Genomic DNA, 25,794 nt, shown 5'->3' with positions numbered 1-25,794 from the left:
GGAACTCAGCAGGTCGGGCGGCAGCTACGGAGGGGAATGAACAGTCGACGTTTCGGGCCCGGAAAGGAAGGGGGAAGAGGACAGAATGAGAAGGAGAGGGTGGGGTTGCGGGGGTGAGGGGAGGACGGGCTGGCGGGTGAGGCCGGTTGAGGGGGCAGGTGCGCGGGGAGTTGAGGTCGGAAGCTGGGAGGCGATAGGTGGAAGGGGTCAAGGGTTGGAGAAGGAGGAATCTGAATGGAGAGGAGAGTGGAGCGGCGGGTGGGGGGGGAGAAAGGGAAGGCGGAGGGGCAGCAGAGGGAGGTGACGGGCAGCAGAGGACAAGCCTGGACCCTGCGGTTAAAGGAGAGTGTGTGACAGAGTGTGTGTGTGTATGTGAGGGAGGAACGGGGCAAAACGACAAATTTCACTGTGTGTTTCCATAAGAACTTAAGACATAGGAGCAAAATTAGGCCATTAGGCCCATCGAGTCTGCTCTGCCATTTCATCATGGCTGATGCATTTTCCTCCCAGCCCCCCAATCTCCTGTATCCCTTCATGCCCTGACCAACCAAACTCTGCCTTAAATATACCCAGTGACTTGGCCTCCACAGCCGCCTGTGGCAACGAATTCCACAGATTCACCACCCTCCGGCTAAAGAAATTTCTCCTCATCTTTGTTCTAAAAGGATGCCCCTCTATTCTGAGTCTGTGCCCTCTGGTCCTACACTCCCCCACTATAGGAAACGTCCTCTCCACATCCGCTCTATTTGTGTCCTCTGGTCCTAGACTCCCCCACTATAGGAAACATCCTCTCCACATCCATTCTATCTGTGTCCTCTGGTCCTAGACTCCCCCACGATAGGAAAGATCCTCTCCACATCCACTCTATCTGTGTCCTCTGGTCCTAGACTCCCCCACTATAGGAAACATCCTCTCCACATCCACTCTATCTGTGTCCTCTGGTCCTAGACTCCCCCACTATAGGAAACATCCTCTCCACATCCACTCTATCTGTGTCCTCTGGTCCTAGATTCCCCGACTACGGGAAACATCCTCTCCACATCCACTCTATCTGTGTCCTCTGGTCCTAGACTCCCCCACTGTAGGAAACATCCTCTCCACATCCACTCTATCTGTGTCCTCTGGTCCTAGACTCCCCCACTGTAGGAAACATCCTCTCCACATCCACTCTATCTGTGTCCTCTGGTCCTAGACTCCCCCACTGTAGGAAACATCCTCTCCACATCCACTCTATCTGTGTCCTCTGGTCCGAGACTCCCCCACTATAGGAAACATCCTCTCCACATCCACTCTATCTGTGTCCTCTGGTCCTAGATTCCCTGACTACGGGAAACATCCTCTCCACATCCACTCTATCTGTGTCCTCTGGTCCTAGACTCCCCCCACTATAGGAAACATCCTCTCCACATCCACTCTATCTGTGTCCTCTGGTCCTAGACTCCCCCACTATAGGAAACATCCTCTCCACATCCACTCTATCTGTGTCCTCTGGTCCTAGACTCCCCCACGATAGGAAACATCCTCTCCACATCCACTCTATGGAGGCCTTTCACCATTCGATCAGTTTCAGTAAGGTCACCCCTCGTTGTTCTGATTTCCAGCGAGTACGAGCCCGGAGCCATCAAACGGTCTTTAAGTAACAAGCCGTTCAATCCCGGAACCGTGTAACGAACTTGAACCTATCGTCAAGGTCCCACCGCCAACCGGGCCCAGGCCGCCTTCTCACAGCTCCCCTCGGGCAGGGGGTTACTGAAGCCGGCTCAACAGGGCTCAGGAACAACTGCTTCCCTGCAACTGACCCGGACACAACCCTACCCCTCAACCCCCAGCCCCGGAACACCTCTGCAGGCGGGTCCGCGTCCGGGCTCGGGCTGCCCCCACCCCCAGCGTCCCCGCCCCGCTCACCGGCGCTGACCGTCACCGCGTTGACGAACTGCTCCTTCCAGCTGCTGCTGCTCACCGCCAGCGCCAGGCTGGTCTTCTTGATCAGCTTGTCCACCGTGCTCTGCGGAGGGAGGGCGGAGGGTGAGCGCGCTCGGAACCGCGGCCCCTTCGGCCCAGCCGCTCGATGCTGGCCCACAGCCCCTTAACCCATTCCTGTCCAGTGTAGCCGTTAGCCCATTTACAGCACCAACGAGGGTTCAATTCCTACTACCCCCTGTATGGTAGTTATATGTTCTCCGCATGGTGGGAGGGGAAGGAGCGGGAAGGACCAGAGAGACATTCTGTAATGATCAATAAACCGATTGTCTGGAATCAGATCTTGCCAGGTGTCTCAGGCCTGGGTGTGTCTGCACCTGCTCCTGGCATTCCTTCTCCCCGCTGTCCCACGCCCCTCCCGCGGCACCCCAGCCTCGCCAATCCCAACATCCTTTGCCCCCGCCAGATTCACAAACTCGCTCTCCGCTCCACGTGGACAAAAGTCTGAGGGACACCCTAGCTGTGTAGATGTACCTAAGACCTTGACACAAGTAGAGGTCTTTCAATCTGGGCATCTGTCGGGGTGAGGTGTGTGGGTAGGTACTTGGGGAGAGGGGACCTGGATTGTGTTCGTCTGCAGCTGTACTAGCGTGAGACAAGGACCTGCTGTGTGCTGGCTCCAGGACAACATCCCACGCACCATCGGTCTACGGGCCCTGTCGCTCAGGGACTTGCGCTATGGTGTTCTTCGTGACTGTACGTTTCTCTGCCATCGTGTTACACATGCCGTGTGCTGGGTGCGACTGTCGGTACTGCGTTGTGTACCTTGGTCCGTGTTTGTGCTGGGTGTGACTATCGGTACTGCGTTGTGTACCTTGGTCTGTGTTTGTGCCGTGTATGACCTTCGGTACTGTGTCGTGCACCTTGGCCCGGAGTACTCTTGTTTCGTTTGGCTGTATACAGGTGTATGATTAAATTACAATGACCTAAACTTGAATTTGAGAAAGTCTGCGGGCCTTTCCAGCACAATCCTCGCTGATCTGCCTTGACGCAAGTCGACGCTCTTCCCTGTACGTCCCGACCGCACATCGGGCAAATAAAATTTATCCTGCTCTTCGATCCGAACGCCTCTCATGTGTGCCTGCCCCGCAGCCCGTTCCACAGACGGACCACCCTCTGTGGGGGCGGGGGCGGGGGGGGGAGAGTTGCCCCTCAGGTTTTTCTCGTGCTAAGCCAATATCGTCCAGTTCATTCCCCATCCGTGGAGGGGAAGCGTCTGAGCAATCACCCTGTCTATGTCCCTCATCGACCAAGGAGCCGATTACTGACTTCGGGCGGAGGAAACCAGTGGTCCACGAGCCAGTCCTCATCGGAAGATCAGAGGTGCAGAGGGTCAGCGACTTTAAGTTCCTCCATGTTATCTCTGAGCATCTGTCCCGGGCCCAGCACAGGAGTGCCATTACAAAGAAAGTACAGCAGTGCCTTAACTTCCTTCTGTGCTCGCGAAGGTTCGGCGTGACGCCTAAAACTCGAATAAACTTCTATAGGTGTGAGGTGGAGAGTGTATCACAGCCCGGTATGGAAGCACCAATGCCCTTGAAAATCCTACAATATATGTGGGTTCAGCCCAGTCCATTGCGGGTAAAGCTCTCCCAACCATCGAGCACATCATCCATCATCAGAGACCCCTACCACGCAGACCGTGCTCTCTTCTCACTGCTGCCATCAGGATGGAGGTACAGGAGCCTCAGGGCTCACACCACCAGGGTCAGGAACAGTTATTACCCCTCAACCATCAGGCAGGAGGTACAGGAGCCTCAGGGCTCACACCACCAGGGTCAGGAACAGTTATTACCCCTCAACCATCAGGCTCTTGAACAAAAGGGGATAACTTCACTCAACTTCACTTGCCCCATCATTGACACGTTCCCACAACCTATGGACTCACTTTCAAGGACTGTTCATCTCCTGCTCTCGATATTTATTACTATTTTTTTTCTTTTTGTATCTGCACAGCTTGTTGTCTTCTGCCCTCTGGTTGTCCAGCCAGTTGGGGCAGTCTTTCATTGATTCTATTACGGTTTTATTGATTATGCCCGCAAGAAAATGAATCTCAAGGTTGTGCATGGTTACATACGCTGTTTGTACTTTGATAATAAATTTACTTCAAACTTTGAACATGATTTTATAGTATATTTTTTAAATATACACTCGGAGCATACCTCCTGTACCTAATAAAGTGGCCACTGAGTGTAAGTTCATGCTCTCCTGCTGCTGTAGCCCGTCCACTTCACGGTTTGACGTGTTGTGCGTTCGGAGATGCTCTTCTGCACATCACTGTGGTTATTTGAGTTACTGTCGCCTTCCTGTCAGCTTGAACCAGTCTGGCCGTTCTCCTCTGACCTCTCTCATTAACAAGGCACAGAACTACTGCTCACTGGATGTTTTTTTTTTGTTTTTCACACCATTCTCTGTAAACTCTAGAGACTGTTGTGTGCGAAAATCCCAGCAGTTTCTGAGATACTCAAACCACCCCATCTGGCGCCAACAATCATTCCACATTCAAAGTCACTTCGATCACATTTCTTCCCCCATTCTGGTGTTTGGTCTGAACAACAGCTGAACCTCTTGACCGTGACGGCGTGCTTTTATGCACTGAGTCGCTGCCACGTGATTGGCCGATTAGATATTTGCATGAATGAACAGGTGTACCTAATAAAGTGGCCACTGAGTGCTTATTCCGCATTATGAATTATAACATATTCTTAAAGGAGGTAGTAAATTTCACGATGTATCGTATACCATTGATGGCAAGAATCTGGTAAGTGTGCACCTTTTTCATCGTGGCGGGCCCAATTGGTCACGGTGCCTTGCCCAGGGTGTACACTGGGTAACGTAATTCAGTAAAAAACGTTCCGTCTGACAGCTCCCTCACCGTTCTTGCTCCGCGCGTACATAGCCGTGACATGCACCCAGTGGCCACTTGATGAGGTACCCCTGTACAGCTGCTCATTAATGCAAATATCCAATCAGCCAATCACGTGGCAGCAACTCAATGCATCAAAGCACGCCGACACGGTCAAGAGGTTCAGTCGTTGTTCAGACCAAACATCAGAACGGGGGGAAGAAATGTGATCTCAGTGACTTTCACCGTGCAATAACAAATTCCGCGGCATATTCTGGTGATTAAAAAACCTGATTCTGATTCTGAACGATTGTTGGCGCCAGACGGGGTGGTTTGAGTATCTCAGAAACTGCTGGGATTTTCACCCACAATGGTGTCTGGAGTTTACAGAGAACAGTGCGATAAACAAAAAAAAACATCCAGTGAGCGGCTGTTCTGTGGGAGGTAACGTCTTGTTAATGAGAGAGATCGGAGGAGAACGGCCAGACTGGTTCAAGCTGACAGGAAGGCGACAGTAACTCAGATAACCACAGCGGTGTGCAGGAGTGCATCTCTGAATGCACAACACGTCGAGCCTTGAGGGTGGGTGGGCTGCAGCAACAGAAGACCACAAATATACACTCAAGTGGTACAGGGAGAACCTAATATTTCAGTGATTTAGATCCTTTTGCTTTATAAAGACCTAACCTTCTTCAACTCCGTTCATAACTAAGTCCCTTGAGTCCCAGTACACCTTACTAAGCCTCCTCTTTAACAGCCCACCCTCCGCCCAAACGCCCCTCCCACCGAGGCCGCGCCTTGATGACCGTGGAGACCTCACCTTAAACTCGTAGGACTCCTCGATGACGATCTCCATCTTGAGGTGCTCCCCGAGGCAGGGACACCCCTGCTGGGCCAGTTCCTCCTGCTTCCCCACCGCGCTCGAGTAATCTGAGGGGAAAGCCCACAGGTCGGTCGGTCGGTCGGAGCACACAGAGGAGGGAGCGATGCGCCACGGGGCGGGGGGGGAGGAGGGGAGAGACAGCAGGGAGGGACAGTGAGGAGTAGCACAGAGGGAGGGGCGGTGAGGAGGGAGTGCCGAGGGAGGGGCGGTGAGGAGGGAGCGCCGAGGGAGGGGCAGTGAGGAGGGAGTGCCGGTGAGGAGTGCCGAGGGAGGGGTGGTGAGGAGTGCACACTGAGGGATAGGCGGTGAGGAGAGAGTGCCGAGGGAGGGGCGGTGAGGAGGGAGTGCCGAGGGAGGGGCGGTGAGGAGGGAGTGCCGAGGGAGGTGTGGTGAGGAGGGGGTGAGGAGGAAGGGGCGGTGAGGAGGAAATACCGAGGGAGGGGTGGTGAGGAGGGAGTGTCAAGGGAGGGGCAGTGAGGAGGGAGTGCCAAGGGATAGGCGGTGAGGAGAGAGTGCCGAGGGAGGGGCGGTGAGGAGGGAGTGCCGAGGGAGGGGCGGTGAGGAGGGAGTGATGAGGGAGGTGTGGTGAGGAGGGGGTGAGGAGGAAGGGGCGGTGAGGAGGAAATACCGAGGGAGGGGCAGTGAGGAGGGAGTGCCAAGGGAGGGGCAGTGAGGAGGGAGTGTCGAGGGAGGGTGGTGAGGAGGGAGTGAGGAGGGAGGGACAGTGAGGAGGGAAGGCGGTGAGGAGGGAGTGAGGAGGGAGCGGCAATGGAGGGGCAGTGAGGAGGGAGTGTCGAGGGAGAGAGTGGGGAGGGAGTGTCGAGGGAGGGAGTGAGGAGGGAGTGGCAAGGGAGGGGCAGTGAGGAGGGAGTGCAGAGGGAAGGGCAATGAGGAGGGAGTGCCGAGGGATAGACAGCGAGGAGTGGGTGCTACCAATGGTTTCAAGAGGTTCCGGGGGATCACCAAACAAGACTGAACTATTAGCACAAGAGATTCTGCAGATGCTGGAAATCCAGAGTTGTACACACAAAATGATGGAGGAACTCTGCAGGCCAGGCAGCTGCTCCGGAGGGCCGTTTCAGGGGGAGACACTTCATCTGGAGTGGGCTTACCAGCTTCCACCCACCTCCCTCACCTCACCTATCACCTACCAGCTTATGCTCCCTCTCTTCCCCACCACCTCACCTTAATTCTGGCATCTGCCCCCTTCCTTTCCAGCCCTGATGAAGAGCCTCAGCCCGAAACAGCCGCTGTTTATTCCCCTCCATAGGTGCTGCCTGGCCTGCTGAGTTACTCCAACATTTTGCACACACTGCACGAGACTGAACTATGCTCTCACCATTCGACTGACGGTCTCTTAAACCCTGAGCCCCCTCCCCACTCCGCGCCACCTGCAAACTGAGGAGACCTCATCCTCCCTCTCATCCAGTCTCCCTGTCCCTTCCCTTTCCAGCTGATCCCAGACTGGGATACAACCGAGCTCCCCCAGCACTCCCGAGGAGAATTCACCAGATATACTGCACCCACCCCCCACCTCCTCCCGTGAATGTAGACCGCCTCCTCCTCTCTGTCCTTATCCTGGGAGTTGGACGTCCTGACAGGGAAGCAGCATTCCCGACTCCCATCTCAGGGCTCGGCTCCAAACATCAGGGAGCACAGACATCAATCCAGGGGGTCCTGGGGAAAACCAGGCCGGGGGGTAAAGGGACAGCACAAAATGCTCGAAATCCCAGCAGGTCGGGCAGCCACTGTGAGGACGGATACAGAATTCCGGTTTCGGCTCACAGGGCTTCCATCAGAACCGGGTCGTAAAGAGGGGCTAAGTAGTTTATGGCCAGTTAGCATCACCAGTCGGGGTTCAACTCCCACCAATGTCTGTAAGGATCGTACAGAGAGGAAAGCTTCCGGAAGTAAATAAGGTTGAAAGAGTACGGAGAAAATTTACAAGGATGTTGCCGGATCTGGAGGACCTGAGTTATAAGGAAAGATTGAATGGGTTAGGAATTTATTCCTTAGAACAAAGAAGATTGAGAGGAGATTTGACAGAGGCATACTAAATTATGAGGGGTACAGACAGGGTAAATGCAAGCAGGCTTTTTCCACTGAGGTTGGGTGGACTACAACCAGAGGTCATGGGTTAAGGGTGAAAGGTGAGAAGTTTAAGGGGAACGTGAGGGGAAACTTCTTCACTCAGAGGGTGGTGAGAGTGCGGAACGAGCTGCCAGCACAAGAGGTGCGTGCAAACTCGATTTCAACGTTGAAGAGAAGTTTGGACAGGGCGATGGTCCTGGTGCAGGTCGAGGGGAGTCGGTAGTTTAAATGGTTTTGGTATAGACTAGATGGGCCGAAGGGCCTGTTTCTGTGCTGTACTCCATCAGAAGCAGGGAGGTGATGTTTTCAGTTGTGTGGGGAATTGGTGATGTCACATCTGGAGCACGATCGATCTTTTTTTTTAGGGATGGACGCTAGTGGGGCTGCCCTGTCATTATAACATTCTTTCTGTCCGGTAAGATAGATTTGGCCTCACAGTCCGCCTGCACGCTGCACCTTCTCTGTGACACTTCATTCCCACTCTGTTATTGTTTTCCCCTTGGCCTACCTCCATGTACTGATGAGGTGCAATGGTCCGTAGAGCTGACATTCAAAACAAAGGTTTTCTATGGTACCTCAGTGTGAATCATAAGTTAACTTACCAATCCAAAGACAGTTGGATAGGAAAGGTTCAGAGGGATATCGGTAGGGTCCACGGTCAGCATGGGTGAAGGGGCCGAAGAGCCTGTTTCTGTGTTATACCCGAGGCAGAGGGTTGGGGGGGGGGAGATGAGGAGGAGGGGGAGGAGGATGAGGGGGAGGAGGGGGATGAGGAGGATGAGGGGGACGAGGAGGGGGAGGGGAGGGGGAGGAGGATGAGGGGGAGGAGGGGGAGGGGAGGGGGAGAAGGATGAGGGGGAGGAGGATGAGGGGGAGGAGGATGAGGAGGATGAGGAGGAGGATGAGGGGGAGGAGGATGAGGGGGATGAGGAGGGGGATGAGGGGGATGAGGGGGAGGAGGATGAGGGGGAGGAGGGGAGGGGAGGGGGAGGAGGATGAGGGGGAGGAGGATGAGGGGGAGGAGGATGAGGGGGATGAGGAGGGGGATGAGGGGGATGAGGAGTGGGTCTGGAGCAAGGGGGCGGCGGCCCGTGGTGGTTGAGCTAACTGAGGGTGGCAAAGGGCTCAGTAAAACCACCTGGGGGGGGGAGCAGTGACAAAGGGGTGGACATCGGATCAGAGCCACTGACCACAACTGCAGGGGAGAGGGGGAGAGAGAGGGGGAGGGAGGACGGGAGGGAGAAGGGGAGAGAGGGGAGAGAGAGAGGGGAGAGAGGGAAGAGAGAGGGAGAGGGGTAAGAGCAGGAAAGGGGGAAGAGAGGGGGAAGAGAGGGGGAGAGGGGAAGAGAGAGAGAGGGGAAGAGAGAGAGAGGGAGAGGTGGAAGAGAGAGACAGGGAGAGGGGAAAGAGAGAGAGACGGGGAGGGTGGAGGGGAGGGAGAAGGGGAGAGAGGGGAGAGAGGGAGAGGGGAAGAGAGAGAGGGGGGAGGGAGGAGGGGAGGGAGAAGGGGAGAGAGGGGAGAGAGAAGGGGAAGAGAGGGAGAGGGGGAAGAGAGGGAGGGGGAAGAGAGAGAGGGGAAAGAGAGGGGGAGGAAGGGGGAGAGAGGGAGAGGGGGAAGAGAGAGAGAGGGGGAGGGAGGAGGGGAGGGAGAAGGGGAGAGAGGGGAGAGGGAGAGGGGAAGAGAGGGAGAGGGGGAAGAGAGGGAGAGGGAGAAGAGAGGGAGAGGGAGGGAGGAGGGGAGGGAGGAGGGGAGGGGGGAGAGGGGGAAGAGAGGGAGAGGGGAAGAGAGAGAGAGGGAGAGGGGAAGAGAGGGGAGGGGGAAGAGAGGGGGAGAGGGAGAGGAAGAGAGAGGGAGACAGGGGAAAGAGAGGGGGAGAGGGGAAGAGAGGGGGAGAGGGGCAAGGGGGGGAGAGGGGGAAGAGAGGGGAGAGAGAGGGAGAAGAGAGAGAGAGAGGGGAAGAGAAGGAGAGGGAGGAGGGGAGGGAGAAGGGGAGAGAGGGGAGGGGGAGAGGGGGAAGAGAGGGAGAGGGAGGGAGGAGGGGAAGGAGAAGGGGAGAGAGGGGAGAGAGAGGGGGAGAGGGGGAAGAGAGAGAGAGGGAGAGCGAGGGGGAAGAGAGGGAGAGGGAGAGGGGGGAGAGTGGGAGAGGGGGAAGAGAGAGACAGGGAGAGGGGAAGAGAGAGAGAGGGGAGGGAGGAGGGGAGAGAGAAGGGGAGAGAGGGGAGAGGGGAAGAGAGGGAGAGGGGAAGAGAGGGAGAGGAAGGGAGGAGGGGAGGGAGAAGGGGAGAGAGGGGAGAGAGAGGGGGAGAGGGGAAAGAGAGAGAGAGGGAGGGGAAGAGAGAGAGAGAGGGAGGGGAAGAGAGAGAGAGACGGGGAAAGAGAGGGGGAGAGGGGAAGAGAGGGGGAGAGGGGCAAGAGGGGGGAGAGGGGGAAGAGAGGGGAGAGAGAGGGGGAAGAGAGAGAGAGGGAGAGGGTGGGGGAAGAGAGGGGGAGAGGGGGAAGAGAGAGAGGGAGAGGGGAAGAGAAGGAGAGGGAGGGAGGAGGGGAGGGAGAAGGGGAGAGAGGGGAGAGAGAGAGGGAGAGGGGGAAGAGAGGGAGAGGGAGGGAGGAGGGGAGGGAGAAGGGGAGAGAGGGGAGAGAGAGAGGGAGAGGGGGGAGAGAGGGAGAGGGGGAAGAGAGAGACAGGGAGAGGGGAAGAGAGAGAGAGGGGAGGGAGGAGGGGAGAGAGAAGGGGAGAGAGGGGAGAGGGGAAGAGAGGGAGAGGGGGAAGAGAGGGAGAGGGAGGGAGGAGGGGAGGGAGAAGGGGAGAGAGGGGAGAGAGAGGGGAGAGGGGGAAGAGAGAGAGAGGGAGGGGAAGAGAGAGAGACGGGGAAAGAGAGGGGGAGAGGGGAAGAGGGGGAGAGGGGGAAGAGGGGGGAGGGGAAGGGGGGAGAGGGGGAAGAGAGGGGGAGGAAGAGGGGGAAGAGAGAGAGGGAGAGGGGAAGAGAGGAAGAGGAGAAGAGAGGGAGAGGGGAGGAGGGGAGGGAGAAGGGGAGAGAGGGGAGAGAGAGGGAGGAGGGGAGGGAGAAGGGGAGAGAGGGCAGAGGGGGAAGAGAGGGAGAGGGGGAAGAGAGAGAGGGGGAAGAGAGGGGAGGGGGTAGAGAGAGGGAGGGGGAAGAGAGAGGGAGGGGGAAGAGAGAGGAGGGGGAGAGAGGGAGAGAGGTGGCAGAGAGGGAGAGGGAGAGGGGGAAGAGAGAGAGGGAGAGAGGGAATAGGGGAGAGAGGGAAGAGAGGGGGAGAGAGGGAAGAGAGGGGGAGAGGGGGAAGAGAGAGAGGGAGGGGGAAGAGAGGGGGAAGAGAGAAGAGGGGGAAAAGAGGGAGGGGGGAAGAGAGAGAGAGGGAGAGGGGGAAGAGAGAGAGGGAGAGGGGGAATAGGGGAGAGAGGGAAGAGAGGGGGAGAGGGGGAAGAGAGAGAGGGAGGGGGAAGAGAGGGGGAAGAGAGGGAGAGGGGAAGAGAGAAGAGGGGGAAAGAGGGAGAGGGGAAGAGAGAGAGTGGGAGGGGGAAGAGAGGGAGAGGGGGAAGAGAGAGACAGGGAGGGGGAAGATAGGGAAGGGAGGAGGGGAGGGAGAAGGGGAGAGAGAGGGGGAGAGGGGGAAGAGAGGGGAGAGAGGGGGAAGCGAGAGAGAGAGGGGAAGAGAGGGGGAGAGGGGGAAGAGAGAGATAGGGAGAGGGGGAAGGGAGGGGGAGAGGGCGAAGGGAGAGGGGGAAGAGGGGGAGGGGGAAGAGAGGGAGGGGCAAGAGAGGGGGGTCAGGGGGAAGAGAGGAGGAGAGGGAGAAGGGAGAGGGAGAACGGGGGGGAGGGAGAAGAGAGGGGGAGAGGGGGAAGGGAGGGGGGAAGCGAGAGAGAAGGGGAAGAGAGAGAGAGGGGGGAAAGGGAGTGGGAGAGGGGAAAGAGAGGGGAGAGGGGGAGAGGGGGAAGAGAGAGAGGGAGGGGTGAAGAGAGTGGGAGAGGTGGAAGGGGGTGAGGTGGAAGAGAGAGGGAGAGGGAGAAGAGAGGGGGAGAGGGGGAAGAGAGAGGGTGAGGGGGAAGAGAGAAAGAGGGAGAGGGGGAAGACAGAGAGAGGGTGATGGGGAAGAGTGGGGGAGAGGGGGAAGAGAAGGGGAGAGAAGGAAGAAAGGGGAGAGGGGGAGGGGGAAGAGTGGGGGAGGGGGAAGAGAGGGGGAGAGGGGGAAGAGAGGGAGAGTGGAAGAGAGGTGGGAGAAGGGGAAGCGAGAGAGAGGGAGAAGAGAGAGAGGGGGGAGAGAGGGAGGGGGAGAGAGAGGAAGAGGGGGAAGAGAGAGACAGGGAGAGGGGGAAGAGAGAGAGGGGGAGGAGGGGAGGGAGAAGGGGACAGAGGGGAGATAGGGGGAGAGGGGGAAGAGAGAGAGAGGGAGAGGGGTAAGAGAGAGAGGGTGAGGAGGAAGAGAGGGGGAGAAGGGGGAGAGGGGGAAGAGAGAGCGAGGGAGGGGGAAGAGAGGGGGAGAGGGGGAAGAGAGGGGGAGAGGGAGAAGAGAGGGAAGAGAGGGGGGGAAGAGAGAGGGGAAAGAGAGAGAGAGGGAGGGGGAAGAGAGGGGAGAGGGGGAAGAGAGAGAGGGGGTGGGGGGATGAGAGAGGGGGGAAGAGAGGGGTGAGAGAGGGGGAAGAGAGAGGGAGAGAGGGAAGAGAGGGGAGATGGGGAGAGGGGGGAGAGAGAGGGAGGGGGAAGAGAGAGAGAGGGAGGTGAAGAGAGAGAGGAGGAGAGGGAAGAGAGGGTGAGGGAGGGGGAAGAGAGAGAGGGGTGAAGAGAGGGAGAGGGGGTAGCGAGAGAGGGAGGGGGGAAGAGAGAGGGAGGGGAAGAGAGGGGGAGGGTGAAGAGAGGGAAGAGAGGGAGGGGGAAGTGAGAGTGGAAGAGAGAGAGAGGGAGGGAGAAGAGGGGGAGAGGGGGAAGAGAGAGAAGAGAGGGGGAGATGGGGGGAGAGGGGGAAGAGAGAGAGAGGGAGGGGGAAGAGGGGAGAGGGGGAAGAGAGAGAAGAGAGGGGGAGAGGGGGAAGAGAGGGAGAGGGGGAAGAGAGGGAGAGGGGGAAGAGAGAGAGGGAGAGGTGGAAGAGAGGGGAGGGGAAGAGAGAGAGAGGGAGGGGAAGAGAGAGAGACAGGGGAAGAGAGGGGGAGGGAGAGGGGGAAGAGAGAGAGGGAGAGGGAGGGGGAAGAGAGGGGGAGAGGGGGAAGAGGGAGAGAGGGAAAGGGGGAAGAGAGAGAAAGGGGAAGAGAGGGAGAGGGGAAGAGAAGGAGAGGGAGGGAGGAGTGGAGGGAGAAGAGGAGAGAGGGGAGAGAGAGGGAGAGGGGAGAGAGGGAAGAGATGGAGAGGAGGAAGGGAGAAGTGGAGAGGGGAAAGAGAGAGATCGGGAGAGGGGAAGAGAGGGGGAGAGGGGGAAGAGAGGGGGATAGAGGGAAGAGGGGAGAGAGGGGGAAGAGAGGGGGAAGAGGGAAGAGAGGGAGAGGGGGAAGTGAGGGGGAGGGGAAGAGAGGGGTAGAGGGGGAAGAGAGAGAGAGGGGGAAGAGAGAGAGCGGGGAAGAGGGGGAAGAGAGAGGGAGAGGGTGAAGAAAGGGGGAGAGGGGAAGAGAGGGGGAAGAGAGGAGGAAGAGAGGGGGAAGAGGGAAGAGAGGGAGAGGGGGAAGTGAGGGGGAGGAGGAAGAGAGGGGGGACAGGGGAAGAGAGAGAGGGAGAGAGGGCGAGTGGGGGAGAGAGGGAGAGGGGGAAGAGAGGGAGAGTGGAAGAGAGGTGGGAGAAGGGGAAGCGAGAGAGAGGGAGAAGAGAGAGAGGGGGGGAGAGAGAGGGAGGGGAGAGAGAGGAAGAGGGGGAAGAGAGAGACAGGGAGAGGGGGAAGAGAGAGAGGGGGAGGAGGGGAGGGAGAAGGGGACAGAGGGGAGATAGGGGGAGAGGGGGAAGAGAGAGAGAGGGAGAGGGGTAAGAGAGAGAGGGTGAGGAGGAAGAGAGAGGGAGAAGGGGGAGAGGGGGAAGAGAGAGCGAGGGAGGGGGAAGAGAGGGGGAGAGGGGGAAGAGAGGGGGAGAGGGGGAAGAGAGGGGGAGAGGGAGAAGAGAGGGAAGAGAGGGGGGGAAGAGAGAGGGGAAAGAGAGAGAGAGGGAGGGGGAAGAGAGGGGAGAGGGGGAAGAGAGAGAGGGGGTGGGGGGATGAGAGAGGGGGAAGAGAGGGGTGAGAGAGGGGGAAGAGAGAGGGAGAGAGGGAAGAGAGGGGAGATGGGGAGGGGGGGAGAGAGAGGGAGGGGGAAGAGAGAGAGAGGGAGGTGAAGAGAGAGAGGAGGAGAGGGAAGAGAGGGTGAGGGAGGGGGAAGAGAGAGAGGGGTGAAGAGAGGGAGAGGGGGAGAGGGGGTAGCGAGAGAGGGAGGGGGGAAGAGAGAGGGAGGGGAAGAGAGGGGGAGGGTGAAGAGAGGGAAGAGAGGGAGGGGGAAGTGAGAGTGGAAGAGAGAGAGAGGGAGGGAGAAGAGGGGGAGAGGGGGAAGAGAGAGAAGAGAGGGGGAGATGGGGGGAGAGGGGGAAGAGAGAGAGAGGGAGGGGGAAGAGGGGAGAGGGGGAGAGGGGGAAGAGAGGGAGAGGGGGAAGAGAGAGAGGGAGAGGTGGAAGAGAGGGGAGGGGAAGAGAGGGGGAGGGGAAGAGAGAGAGAGGGAGGGGAAGAGAGAGAGACAGGTGAAGAGAGGGGGAGGGAGAGGGGGAAGAGAGAGAGGGAGAGGGAGGGGGAAGAGAGGGGGAGAGGGGGAAGAGGGAGAGAGGGAAAGTGGAAGAGAGAGAGAGGGGAAGAGAGGGAGAGGGGAAGAGAAGGAGAGGGAGGGAGGAGTGGAGGGAGAAGAGGAGAGAGGGGAGAGAGAGGGAGAGGGGAGAGAGGGAAGAGATGGAGAGGAGGAAGGGAGAAGTGGAGAGGGGAAAGAGAGAGATCGGGAGAGGGGAAGAGAGGGGGAGAGGGGGAAGAGAGGGGGATAGAGGGAAGAGGAGAGAGAGGGGGAAGAGAGGGGGAAGAGGGAAGAGAGGGAGAGGGGGAAGTGAGGGGGAGGGGAAGAGAGGGGTAGAGGGGGAAGAGAGAGAGCGGGGAAGAGGGGGAAGAGAGAGGGGGAGGGCGAAGAAAGGGGGAGAGGGGAAGAGAGGGGGAAGAGAGGAGGAAGAGAGGGGGAAGAGGGAAGAGAGGGAGAGGGGGAAGTGAGGGGGAGGAGGAAGAGAGGGGGACAGGGGAAGAGAGAGAGGGAGAGAGGGCGAGTGGGGGAGAGAGGGAGAGGGGGAAGAGAGGGGGAGAAGGGGAAGAGAGAGAGAGGGGGAGGGGGAAGAGAGAGAGAAGGGGAAGAGGGAGAGGGCGAAGAGGGGGGAGAGGGGGAAGAGAGGGACAGGGGAAGAGAGGGACAGGGGAAGAGAGGGAGAAGAGAGGGAAAGGGGAAAGAGAGGGGGCAGATGGAGGAAGAGAGGATGAAGGGGGAAGAGAGGGAGAGGGGGGAGAGAGGGGGAGCGGGGAAGAGAGAGGGAGGGAGAGGGGGAAGAGAGGGAGAGGGGCAAGAGAGGGGAGAGGGGGAAGAGATGGAGGAGGAAGGGAGAAGGGGAGAGGGGGAAGAGAGAGAGAGGGAGAGGGGGAAGAGAGGGGTAAGAGAGGGAGAGGGGCAAGAGAGGGGAGAGGGGGAAGAGATGGAGGAGGAAGGGAGAAGGGGAGAGGGAGAGGGAGAGGGGGAAGAGAGGGGGAGAGGGGGAAAAGAGAGAGAGGGAGGGGAAGAGAGAGAGGGGGGAAGAGGGGAGGAGGGGGAAGAGAGAGGGAGAGGGCAAAGAGAGGGGGAGAGGGGGGAGGGAGGGAGAGGGGGAAGAGAAGGGTAGGGGAAGAGATGGGGACAGGAGACGAGAGGGGGACGGGAAGAGAGAGAGGGAGAGGGGGAAGAGAGGGAGAGGGAGAAGAGAGGGAGAGGGAGAGGGGGAAGAGAGACAGAGGGAGGTGGGAAAGAGAGAGAGGGGGAGGGGGAAGGGAGGGAGAGGGGAAGAGAGGGGGAGGGGGAAGAGAGGGGGAGGGGGAAGAGAGGGGACGAGAAGCGAGAGAGAGGGAGGGGGTAAGAGAAGGAGGGGGAGAAGAGAGGGAGAGGGAGGGGGGAAGAGAGGGATAGGGGAAGAGAGGGAGAGGGGATAGAGAGGGAGAGGGAGAGGGGGAAGGGAGCGATAGGGGAAGAGAGGGAGAGGGGGAAGAGAGTGAAAGGGAGGGGGGAAGAGAGGGAGAGGGAGGGGAAGAGAGGGAGAGGGAGGGGGAAGAGAGGGAGAGGGAGGGGGAAGAGAGAGGGACAGGGGGAAGAGAGGGGGGACAGGGGGAGAGAGGGAGGGAGAGGGGGAAGAGAGGGGGAGAGGGGGAAGAGAGAGGGAGAGGGGAATGAGACAGGGAGGGAGAGGGGAAGAGAGAGGGAGGGAGAGGGGGAAGAGAGGGGGAGAGGGGGAAGAGAGAGGGAGAGGGGAATGAGAGAGAGTGGGAGAGGGGGAAGAGAGAAAGAGGGAGAGGGGTAAGAGAGGGGGAGAGGGGGAAGAGAGAGGGAGAGGGGAATGAGACAGGGAGGGAGAGGGGAAGAGAGAGGGAGGGAGAGGGGGAAGAGAGGGGGAGAGGGGGAAGAGAGAGGGAGAGGGGAATGAGAGAGAGTGGGAGAGGGGGAAGAGAGAAAGAGGGAGAGGGGTAAGAGAGGTAGGGGGGAAGAGGGGGGTCAGGGGGAAGAGAAGGAGAGGGGGAAGAGAGAGGGAGAGGGGAATGAGACAGGGAGGGAGAGGGGAAGAGAGAGAGAGGGAGAGGGGGAAGATAGGGGAGACGGGGAAGAGAGAGGGAGAGGGGGAAGAGAGGGAGAGGGAGGGGCGAAGAGAGGGAGAGGGAGGGGAAAGCAAGGGAGAGGGAGGAGGAAGAGAGGGTGAGGGAGGGGGAAGAGAGAGGGAGAGGGGGAAGAGAGAGGGAGATTGGGAAGAGAGAGAGAGGGAGAGGTGGAAGTGAAGGGGAGAGTGGGAAGAGAGAGAGAGAGGGAGAGGGGGAAAAGAGAGAGATGGGGGAAGAGAGAGAGGGAGGGGAAGAGGGGGAGAGGGGGAAGAGAGGGAGGGGGAAGAGAGGGGGAGAGGGGGAAGAGAGGGAGGGGGAAGAGAGGGGGAGAGGGGGAAGAGAGGGAGGGGGAAGAGAGGGGGAGAGAGGGGGAGAGGGCGAAGAGAGGGGGATGGGGAGAGGGGAAGAGAGAGAGAGGGAGGTGGGAAGAGAGAGAGGGAGAGGGGGAAGAGAGGGGGACGGGGAAGAGAGTGGGAGAGGGGAAGAGAGAGGGAGGGAGAGGGGGAAGAGAGGGGGAGAGGGGGAAGAGAGGGAGGGGGAAGAGAGGGGGAGAGAGGGGGAGAGAGGGGGAGAGGGTGAAGAGAGGGGGATGGGGAGAGGGGAAGAGAGAGAGAGGGAGGTGGGAAGAGAGAGAGGGAGAGGGGGAAGAGAGAGGGAGAGGGGGAAGAGAGAGGGAGAGGGGAATGAGGAGAGAGGGAGAGGGGGAAGAGAAGGAAGAGGGGGGAGGGGGGAGGGGAAGCGAGAGAGGGGAGAGAGAGATGGGGTGGCAAAGAGAGAGGAGAGGGAGAGGGAGATATATATGTAAAGATTTTCTGTGTGAAGTTTGTACATTCTCTCTCTGACCAGGTTAGTAGTGGGGTGGGTGGGGGAGAATTTTAAAACATGGAATAGTGTAAATGAGTTACTGATGGCCAGCGCAGACCTGACGGGCCAAAGGGCCTGTTTATCTGCCGTATGACTCTGAAGAAGATCAGAGATTACCCCGAGGAATAAAACGGTGAAAACTGGAACTGAGAGGCAGGCTGTACAGACCCAGGGTGGAGCTTGGAAAGCTGTAAAGGGCCAAGTCAGAAGAAGAGGTGCCGATCCTCGAGGCTTTTAAATCAACTCAATCCGAGCTGTGAGATCGATCTCCTCACACACGGTGAACAGTGAGATCTCCTTCCTGTGGTATCCTGGGAATATTATGTCGTGTAAGACATTGCTGAGGCCTAATCTGGAGTATTGTGTGCCATCTTGGTCACCTGACCTACAGGAAATATATCAACAAGGTTGAAAGAGCGCAGAGAAAGTTTACAAGGATGTTGCCGGGACTTGTGGACCCGAGTTATAGGGAAAAGGGTGAATAGGTTAGGATTTTATTTCCTGGAGAACGAGGGGAAGTTGTTAAGAAGTATGCGAAATTATGAGGGATACAGATAGGGTAAATGTAAGCAGGCTTTTTTCCACTGGGGTCGGGCGAGACGAGAACTACAGGTCATGGGTTAAGGGTGAAAGGAGAAAAGTTTAAGGGGAACATGAGGGGGAACTTCTTCGCTCAGAGGGTGGAAGGAGCTGCCGGTGGAAGTGATCCGATTTCAACCTCTAAGAGAATTTGCATGGGTGCGTGGTTGGGAGAGGCATGAAAGGCTAACGTGGGTAAATGGGACCAGGCAGATTGATGGCCTGGCACGGACTAGATGGGACGAAAGGCCTCGTCTCTGTGCTGTAAGTGTTCGGTGACTCTGTTCCTGCTCCCAGGAACTCTGGGAAGTGCCACATCCCCAGTTCCCCTGGCGACGGCCGCTCAGGCCTAACCAGGCCTCACCAGGCCTCACCGGGCCCCCACGGAGACTCACCTGTCTGAATCTTGCTGCCCACCAGCTTCGGCTGCCCCAGTTCGATGAAGAAGTTTTTGTTCTTCTCGTACTCCTCATCATTGATGATCTGCACTTCGATGGTTTTCCTGGTTGGGGTGCAGGGGCGGGGGGGGAAGAGGAGAGAGGTCAGAGATATTCTTCCCGTCCGCCCAGATGCACCACGGCTCGATGCAGCGAATGCGGTGCATGTAATCGGTTTCAGGAACTCTGCAACGTGCCTTCTCGTGGGCCGTTGTGGGCTTTGCGTGTTTCAGTGGCCGGGGAGAGGTCGAAGGCGCTCGGCAGAGGATGGCACTTGGGAGGAAGTATCGGAGGGGCTGGTCGGAGGCTAGGAGTTTTTGGACGGACGGACTCAGTGTCGGCTGCTTCCAAGGCATCGGTAAGTTGACGGTGCCTGGAGGTTTATGGCAGGGAGTTTCTCCCTTTTGCCACCAGCTATCGGGGACTCGGGAGTCCATCGACTCGGGACTTTGAGACTTTATTTACCGTGCCCATGGTGTGTTCTTTATCAAATTATGGTATTGCTTTGCACTGCTGTAACTATATGTTATAATTATGTGGTTCTGTCAGTGTTAGTCTTTGGTCTGTCCTGTTTTTCTGTGATAACACTCCGGAGAAACATTGTATCATTTCTTAATGCATGTATGCATTTCTAAATGACAATAAAAGAGGACTGATGGTTCTCATAATCTAATCTAATCTTACCACGGCCACTTTCTATAGAAGTGGTTTGCCATCGCCTTCTTCTGGGCAGTGTCTTCACAAGACGGGTGACCCCAGCCATTACCAATACCCTTCAGAGATTGTCTAGCCTGGCATCAGTGGTCGCATAACCAGGACTTGCGTTATGGACCATCTCCCTCCACCTCCTGCTCCCATGGGTCCACGTGACCCTGATCGGGTGGGGGCAAGCTAAACGGGTGACCTACAGGCTAGCGGAGGGAAGGAGCGCCTTACACCTCCTTTAGCATCTCCACCCTACCGCAAGGTTTCAGAAATTCTACGGTATCTATTTACTTATTTAGTGATACAGGTGCACATTCCTTTATCACAAAGCTGGGTGGCAGTGTGAAATGTGAAGAGGATGTTATGAGAATGCAGGGTGACTAGGACAGGCTGGGTGAGTGGGCAGATGCATGGCAGATGCAGTTTAATGTGGATAAATGTGAGGTTATCCACTTTGGTGGTAAGAACAGGAAGGCAGATTATTATCTAAATGGAGTCAAGTTAGGAAAAGGGGAAGTATAACGAGATCTAGGTGTTCTTGTATATCAGTCACTGAAAGCAAGCATGCAGGTACAGCAGACAGTGAAGAAAGCTAATGGCATGCTGGCCTTCATAACAAGGGGAATTGAGTATAGGAGCAAAGAGGTCCTTCTGCAGCTGTACAGGGCCCTGGTGAGACCACACCTGGAGTATTGTGTGCAGTTTTGGTCTCCAAATTTGAGGAAGGACATTCTTGCTATTGAGGGAGTGCCGCATAGGTTCACAAGGTTAATTCCCGGGATGGCGGGGCTGTCATATGTCGAAAGATTGGAGCGACTGGGCTTGTATACTCTGGAATTTAGAAGGCTGAGAGGGGATCTTATTGAAACATATAAGATTATTAAGGGATTGGACACGCTGCAGGCAGGAAGCATGTTCCCGCTGATGGGTGAGTCCAGATCCAGAGGCCACAGTTTAAGAATAAGGGGTAGGCCATTTAGAACGGAGTTGAGGAAAAACTTTTTCACCCAGAGAGTGGTGGATATGTGGAATGCTCTGCCCCAGAAGGCTGTGGAGGCCAAGTCTCTGGATGCTTTCAAAAAAGAGATGGATAGACCTCTTAAAGATAGCGGAATCAAAGGTTATGGGGAGAAGGCAGGAACTGGATACTGATTGTGGATGATCAGCCATGATCACAGTGAATAGCGGTGCTGGCTCGAAGGGCTGAATGGCCTACTCCTGCACCTATTGTCTATTGTCTATTATCCGGAATTCTGAAATCCAAAAAGCTCTGAAAACCGAAGTTTTTTTCGACGACAGCTGACATCACTCAGGTGTGACGTGGCAGCACGAGCAGAGGCCGCCAGACGTCAGTTGCGGCTCAGCGCTCGTACCGGTTACGTGTGCGTTTGCTGTTCGCTGATATTTTGTGCTCACTGTTGACTTTGTGTTTAATTTCACAGTGAAAATGTCAAAAAGAGCTGCAGATACCCCTATAGGTAACAATGAGAAAAAGAGAAGGAATCTTCCCATCAATAACGCAGAAAGTGGAGTTATTGCAGAAGTTCGATCGTGGTGTGTCTGTGCGGCGTCTTACTGAGGAAAACAGTGTCAGAACTACCACTGTATATGATTTAAATAAACAGAAAGACAAGTTACTGAAGTTTATAGTGACAGTGCCATTCTATATTTATTCCAATAAGTCATTTACCATATGTTTGACTCGGTTCGTTTGAAGCTGTATATTTTTACGTTTTATTGAATGTTTTTGTTGGAAATAAAATTTCTTTTTGTCATTATTCCCTAAAGAATACAGTATAACAATTATTTACATAGCATTTACAATGTATTAGGTATTATAAGTAATCTAGAGATGATTTAAAGTATACGGGTGGATGTGCGTAGGTTTGGTGCTCTGCTGGGTCTTAAAGTCCACCGCACTCAGACAGGTTAAATAAGGGACTTGAGTAGATGTGTTTTTTGGTATCGGGGGCTGGGGTGGGGGCGGGGTCTGAAATCCGAAAAATTCTGAATTCCGAAATGCAACTGGCCCCAAGGATTTTGGATAAGGGATTGTGGACCTGTACGGTGCAGAACAGGCCCTCACACCCCACACCCAGCCCACCAACCCACCAATTTAACCCCAGCCGAATCACCGGACAGTTCACAATGGCCGATTGACCTACTAACTGGTACGCCTTTGGACCGTGGGAGGAGACCTGGGCGCCCGGAAGAAAACAATCCAGGAAAGATGTGCAAACTCCTTACGGGAGCGGTGCCGGAGTTGAACTCCGAACTCCCAATGCCCCCCTCCCAGCTGTAATGGTGCCGCGCTAACTGCCACAAGGCCGCGGCACCCCCCACCCCCCGTAGATGCCTGCAAGGAAGCGAATCTCACGGTGACATGTACGGTCTCGGATGATAAAATTCCTTTCGACTTTGATCTGCCCGTGCTGCCGGGGGTGGTAACAGGCGCAGTTCTGATAGTGGCGGTTGAGAGGTTGATAGACACCCAAATCTGCCGGGACTGGAGGTACACAAGGGTAGAAGAGATTTAATTTAATTTGACACAAATATCACGGGCAAAAGGGTCTGCTCCAAACTGAACTAATGTTACAACTATGTACGGAAACACCAATACCCAGGAGCGGTAAAGGCTACAGAAGGTGTTGGACACGGCCTGGTCCATCACACGAACCGTTGAGCACAAGGACAGCTGTGACAAGAAAGCAGCATCCGTCGTCAAAGGCCCCCATTATCCAGGCCCTGCTCTCCAGCAGGGAGGAGGTACGGGAGCCTCAGGTCCCAAACCACCAGGTTCAGGGACAGTTATTACCCCTCACCCATCCGGCTCCTGAACCAACGTGGATAACCTCACTCGCCTCAGCTCTGAACTGATTCCACAACCTACACTCTTACTTTCAAGGCTCTACCTATCTATCTCTATGTCTTGAGTAAACTCTTCTCAGGCTTCCAGCCCGGTACAAATATCGATTATAACTCATGTTTCGATGACAAACTCTGCCATCTTCATCAGGGACGATGCCTGGGCATGTCTAGTCCGGTGGTATTTATACCCCCGTCGTCCGTCCCTCCTCATCCAATCAGGTTTCTGCTCTCCCACCTCGTTTACAATCGAATTCCAGTTCTTACTTAGAACAAGACCTTAGTCTTTGTTAAGATTCTTTTCCTCTAGTTTCATTTCGATGGCCTCCTTTACCAGGCGGTCCCAAGAACCACTGGCGTGGCCACGGTTGTTTCGTGCCGAAGTAGGGAGGGAGGAGAAGATGGTGGCGCGACGCAGCACGCGCGGCCGTTCCAAATTGATATTGTGTCTGTGAAGTAGGATGCCGTATACAATCCTGATTTGATGGGGACAGCCGTGAGAAGCACGGAGGAGAACACCTGGAGAAACTTCTGAAATGCCCGGTTCGCTGCCGCTGCTACTGTGCGATCGAGAATCTCCGGAGGGGAAGGCCCCAAATCCTCGGCCTTGCCTGTTGCCTGTTGCCGGAGCCGGGGTCGAAGCGCTTGGCAGAGATGGTGCTCGGTGCTCGGTGTCGGAGAGCTGGTCGGAGGCTCGGAGTTTTCGGACGGACTCGGAGTCGGACTGTGGTCGGATGCTTCCGGGATGCTGCATCGGCAAGTTTGCGGCGCTGGAGGTTCACCGTCTGCGTGAGATGATGGGACTTTCGAGAGACTTTGAGACTTTTACCGTGCCCATGGTCTGTTCTTATCAAATTACGGTATTGCTTTGCACTGTTGTAACTATATGTTATAATTATGTGGTTTTTGTTAGTTTTTCAGTTTTGGTTTGTCCTGTGTTTCTGTGATATCACACCGGAGGAACATTGTATCATTTCTTAATGCATGCATTACTAAATGACAATAAAAGAGGGCTGCGTGTCCTCATAATCTTAAAAGAAAAGCCAATCCTGTGGCCATTGCGAATGCAATGTTCAGCTACCGCTGATTTCTCCGGGTAACCCATGTGCTCCTTGTTGCGGGTTTCCACCGTGTGCCCCGTCTGGCCGATATACGCTGCTCCGTATTCACAGGAAATCCTGTAAACGCCGGCCATCCCGAGTGCCAGGTCATCTTCAACCCGCGTAAGCTGTGATTTGAGCTTCCTTACGGGTTTGCGGATAGTATTCATCCGGTATTTCTTCAGGATCCTGGCGGTCCTTCCAGAAACCGTGGAAATATAGGGAAGACAGGTGGTAGCGATGGGCTCCTCCTCGTTGTTAGGTGTCCTGGTTTTCCACTGGCCGTTTTAAGGGCCTGATTGATTTCCTTTGCCTTGTGGCCATTCTGTAGGAACGTCGTGCGTAATCGTCTTACTTCCTCAGGGGGAGACTCTCCAGGCGCGAAATAGTTTTTGCACAGTTAATCAAAACAAGAAGTACCACCCTACATCTTTTTTTAATCTTTCAATCTATCCATCCAATCTATCTATCCCAGATATAACTCGAAACAGGCCCTTTACACCTCTCAGCAATCTCCCGATATAACTCCAGCCTAATCACGGGACAATTTACAATGACCAATTCACCTACCAACCGGCACATCTCCGGACTGTGGGGGGAAACCGGAGCACCCGGAGGAAATCCGCGCGGTGACGGGGGGAGAACGTGCAAACACCTTACAGGCAGTGGCGGGAATCGAACCCCGGTCGCCCTACGTACAAACCAAGTTCTCCATATTTCTCTGTATTTGCACTGTCTTCCTTTGCCCATTGGCTGTTAGTCCGTCTTTATCTATGTATAGTTTTTTTTTTGTAAATTCTAATGTACCTCTTTGTTTTCCTGTAAATCTCGGCAAGGAAATGAATCTCACGGTAGTTTTGCACCTCCTGGCTGAGAGGGGTCTAAGCGGTGGTCAACCTAACCCCGAGAGCTGAACTTCAAAAAAAGTTCACTGTAAATTTATTATCAAAGTGCATATGTCTACATACGCCACCCTATACAACCTCGAGACTTAATTTCTTGCAGGCACTCACAGCAAAATACAAAGAAACGAAAGAACCAATAGAAAACTACACACAACAAAGACAGACAAACAACCAGTGTATAAAAGACAACAAATCCTGCAAATACAAAGAAGTACAAAACAATAAGAATAAGTAGGTAATATATATTGAGAAGAGTTGTAGAGTCCCTGAAAGTAGGTTGTGGAATCAGTTCAGAGTTGAGGTGAGCGAAGTTATCCACGCTGATTCAGGAGCCTGATGTTTGAGGGGTAGTAACCATATAACTATATAATTACATCACGGAAACAGGCCATCTCGGCGCTTCTAGTCCGTGCCGAACTCTTACCCTATCCTAGTCCCACCGACCTGCACTCAGCCCATAACCCCCCATTCCTTTCCTGTCCATATATCTATCCAATTTAACTTTAAACGACAACATCGAACCTGCCTTAACCACTTCTGCTGGAAGCTCGTTCCACACAGCTACCACTCTCTGAGTAAAGAAGTTCCCCCTCATGTTACCCCTAAACTTTTGCCCTCTAACTCTCAACCCATGCCCTCTCGTTTGAATCTCCCCCACTCTCAATGGAAAAAGCCTATCCACGTCAACTCTATCTATCCCCCTCATAATTTTAAACACCTCTATCAAGTCCCCCCTCAACCTTCTACGCTCCAAAGAATAAAGACCCAACTTGTTCAACCTTTCTCTGTAACTTAGGAGATGAAACCCAGGCAACATTTTAGTAAACCTCCTCTGTACTCTCTCAATTTTATTGACATCTTTCCTATAATTCGGTGACCAGAACTGTACACAATACTCCAAATTTGGCCTCACCAATGCCTTATACAAATTCAACATTACATCCCAACTCCTATACTCAATGCTCTGATTAGTAAAGGCCAGCAAACCAAAAGCTTTCTTCACCACCCTATCCACATGAGATTCCACCTTCAGGGAACTATGCACCATTATTCCTAGATCCCTCTGTGCTACTGCATTCTTCAATGCCCTACCATTTACCATGTATGTCCTATTTTGATTAGTCCTACCAAAATGTAGCACCTCACATTTTTCAAATGTAACTGTTCCTAAACCTGGTGGTCCTGGGGCTCCTGTACCTTCTACCTGATGGCAGCAGCGAGAAGAGAGCGTGGCCTGGGTGGTGGGGATCTCTGACGATGGACGCTACTTTTTTCTGGTATGCCTCCTAGATGTGCTGAATGGTGGGGAGGGCTTTGTCCGTGACGGACTGAACACCGCTGCCGGAGAGCAGCGTCCATCATCCGGGACCGCCCCCCCCCCCCGCCAGGACACGCTCTCGTCTCGCTGCTGCCGTCAGGAAGGAGGTACAGGAGTCTCAGGATTCGACCATCAGGCTCCTGAACCAATGGGGATAACTTCACTCGATCCATCACTGAACTGTTCCCACAGCCTATGGACACACTTTCAGGGGCTTTTCATCTCACATCCTTGATATCTATTGTTTTAATTCCTCTTTTTGTACTTGCACAGTTTGTTGTCTTCTGCGCTCTGCTGGAACGCCCAAGTTAGGCAATCTTTCATTGATTCTGATATAATTATTATTCTATAATAATATTAATAAGTTCAGTATTGTTCCTTTTTGTGCATTGGGTGGCAA

At 55.4% G+C, this 25,794-nt stretch overlaps 1 protein-coding gene across 2 annotated transcripts in view; it reads right to left on the bottom strand.

Annotated features, from left to right (window-relative positions):
• LOC134339728 (sodium/calcium exchanger 1-like) overlaps positions 1 to 25,794 on the bottom strand; it is a 107,563-nt gene that overhangs the window by 11,383 nt on the left and 70,386 nt on the right. For both annotated transcript variants that reach the window (XM_063036452.1, XM_063036451.1), the window contains exons 3-5: positions 18,460 to 18,566; positions 5,646 to 5,755; positions 1,906 to 2,005 (exon numbers count right to left, since the gene is read on the bottom strand). In XM_063036452.1, the coding sequence (XP_062892522.1) occupies positions 1,906 to 2,005; positions 5,646 to 5,755; positions 18,460 to 18,566 (317 nt within the window). The remainder of the gene's footprint in view (positions 1 to 1,905; positions 2,006 to 5,645; positions 5,756 to 18,459; positions 18,567 to 25,794) is intronic.

Source organism: Mobula hypostoma, chromosome 30, assembly GCF_963921235.1.
Source record: "Mobula hypostoma chromosome 30, sMobHyp1.1, whole genome shotgun sequence".
Lineage (NCBI taxonomy): Eukaryota > Metazoa > Chordata > Chondrichthyes > Myliobatiformes > Myliobatidae > Mobula > Mobula hypostoma.
Note: the sequence above shows the minus strand (reverse complement) of the source record. Positions and strands in the feature narration are given on the sequence as shown.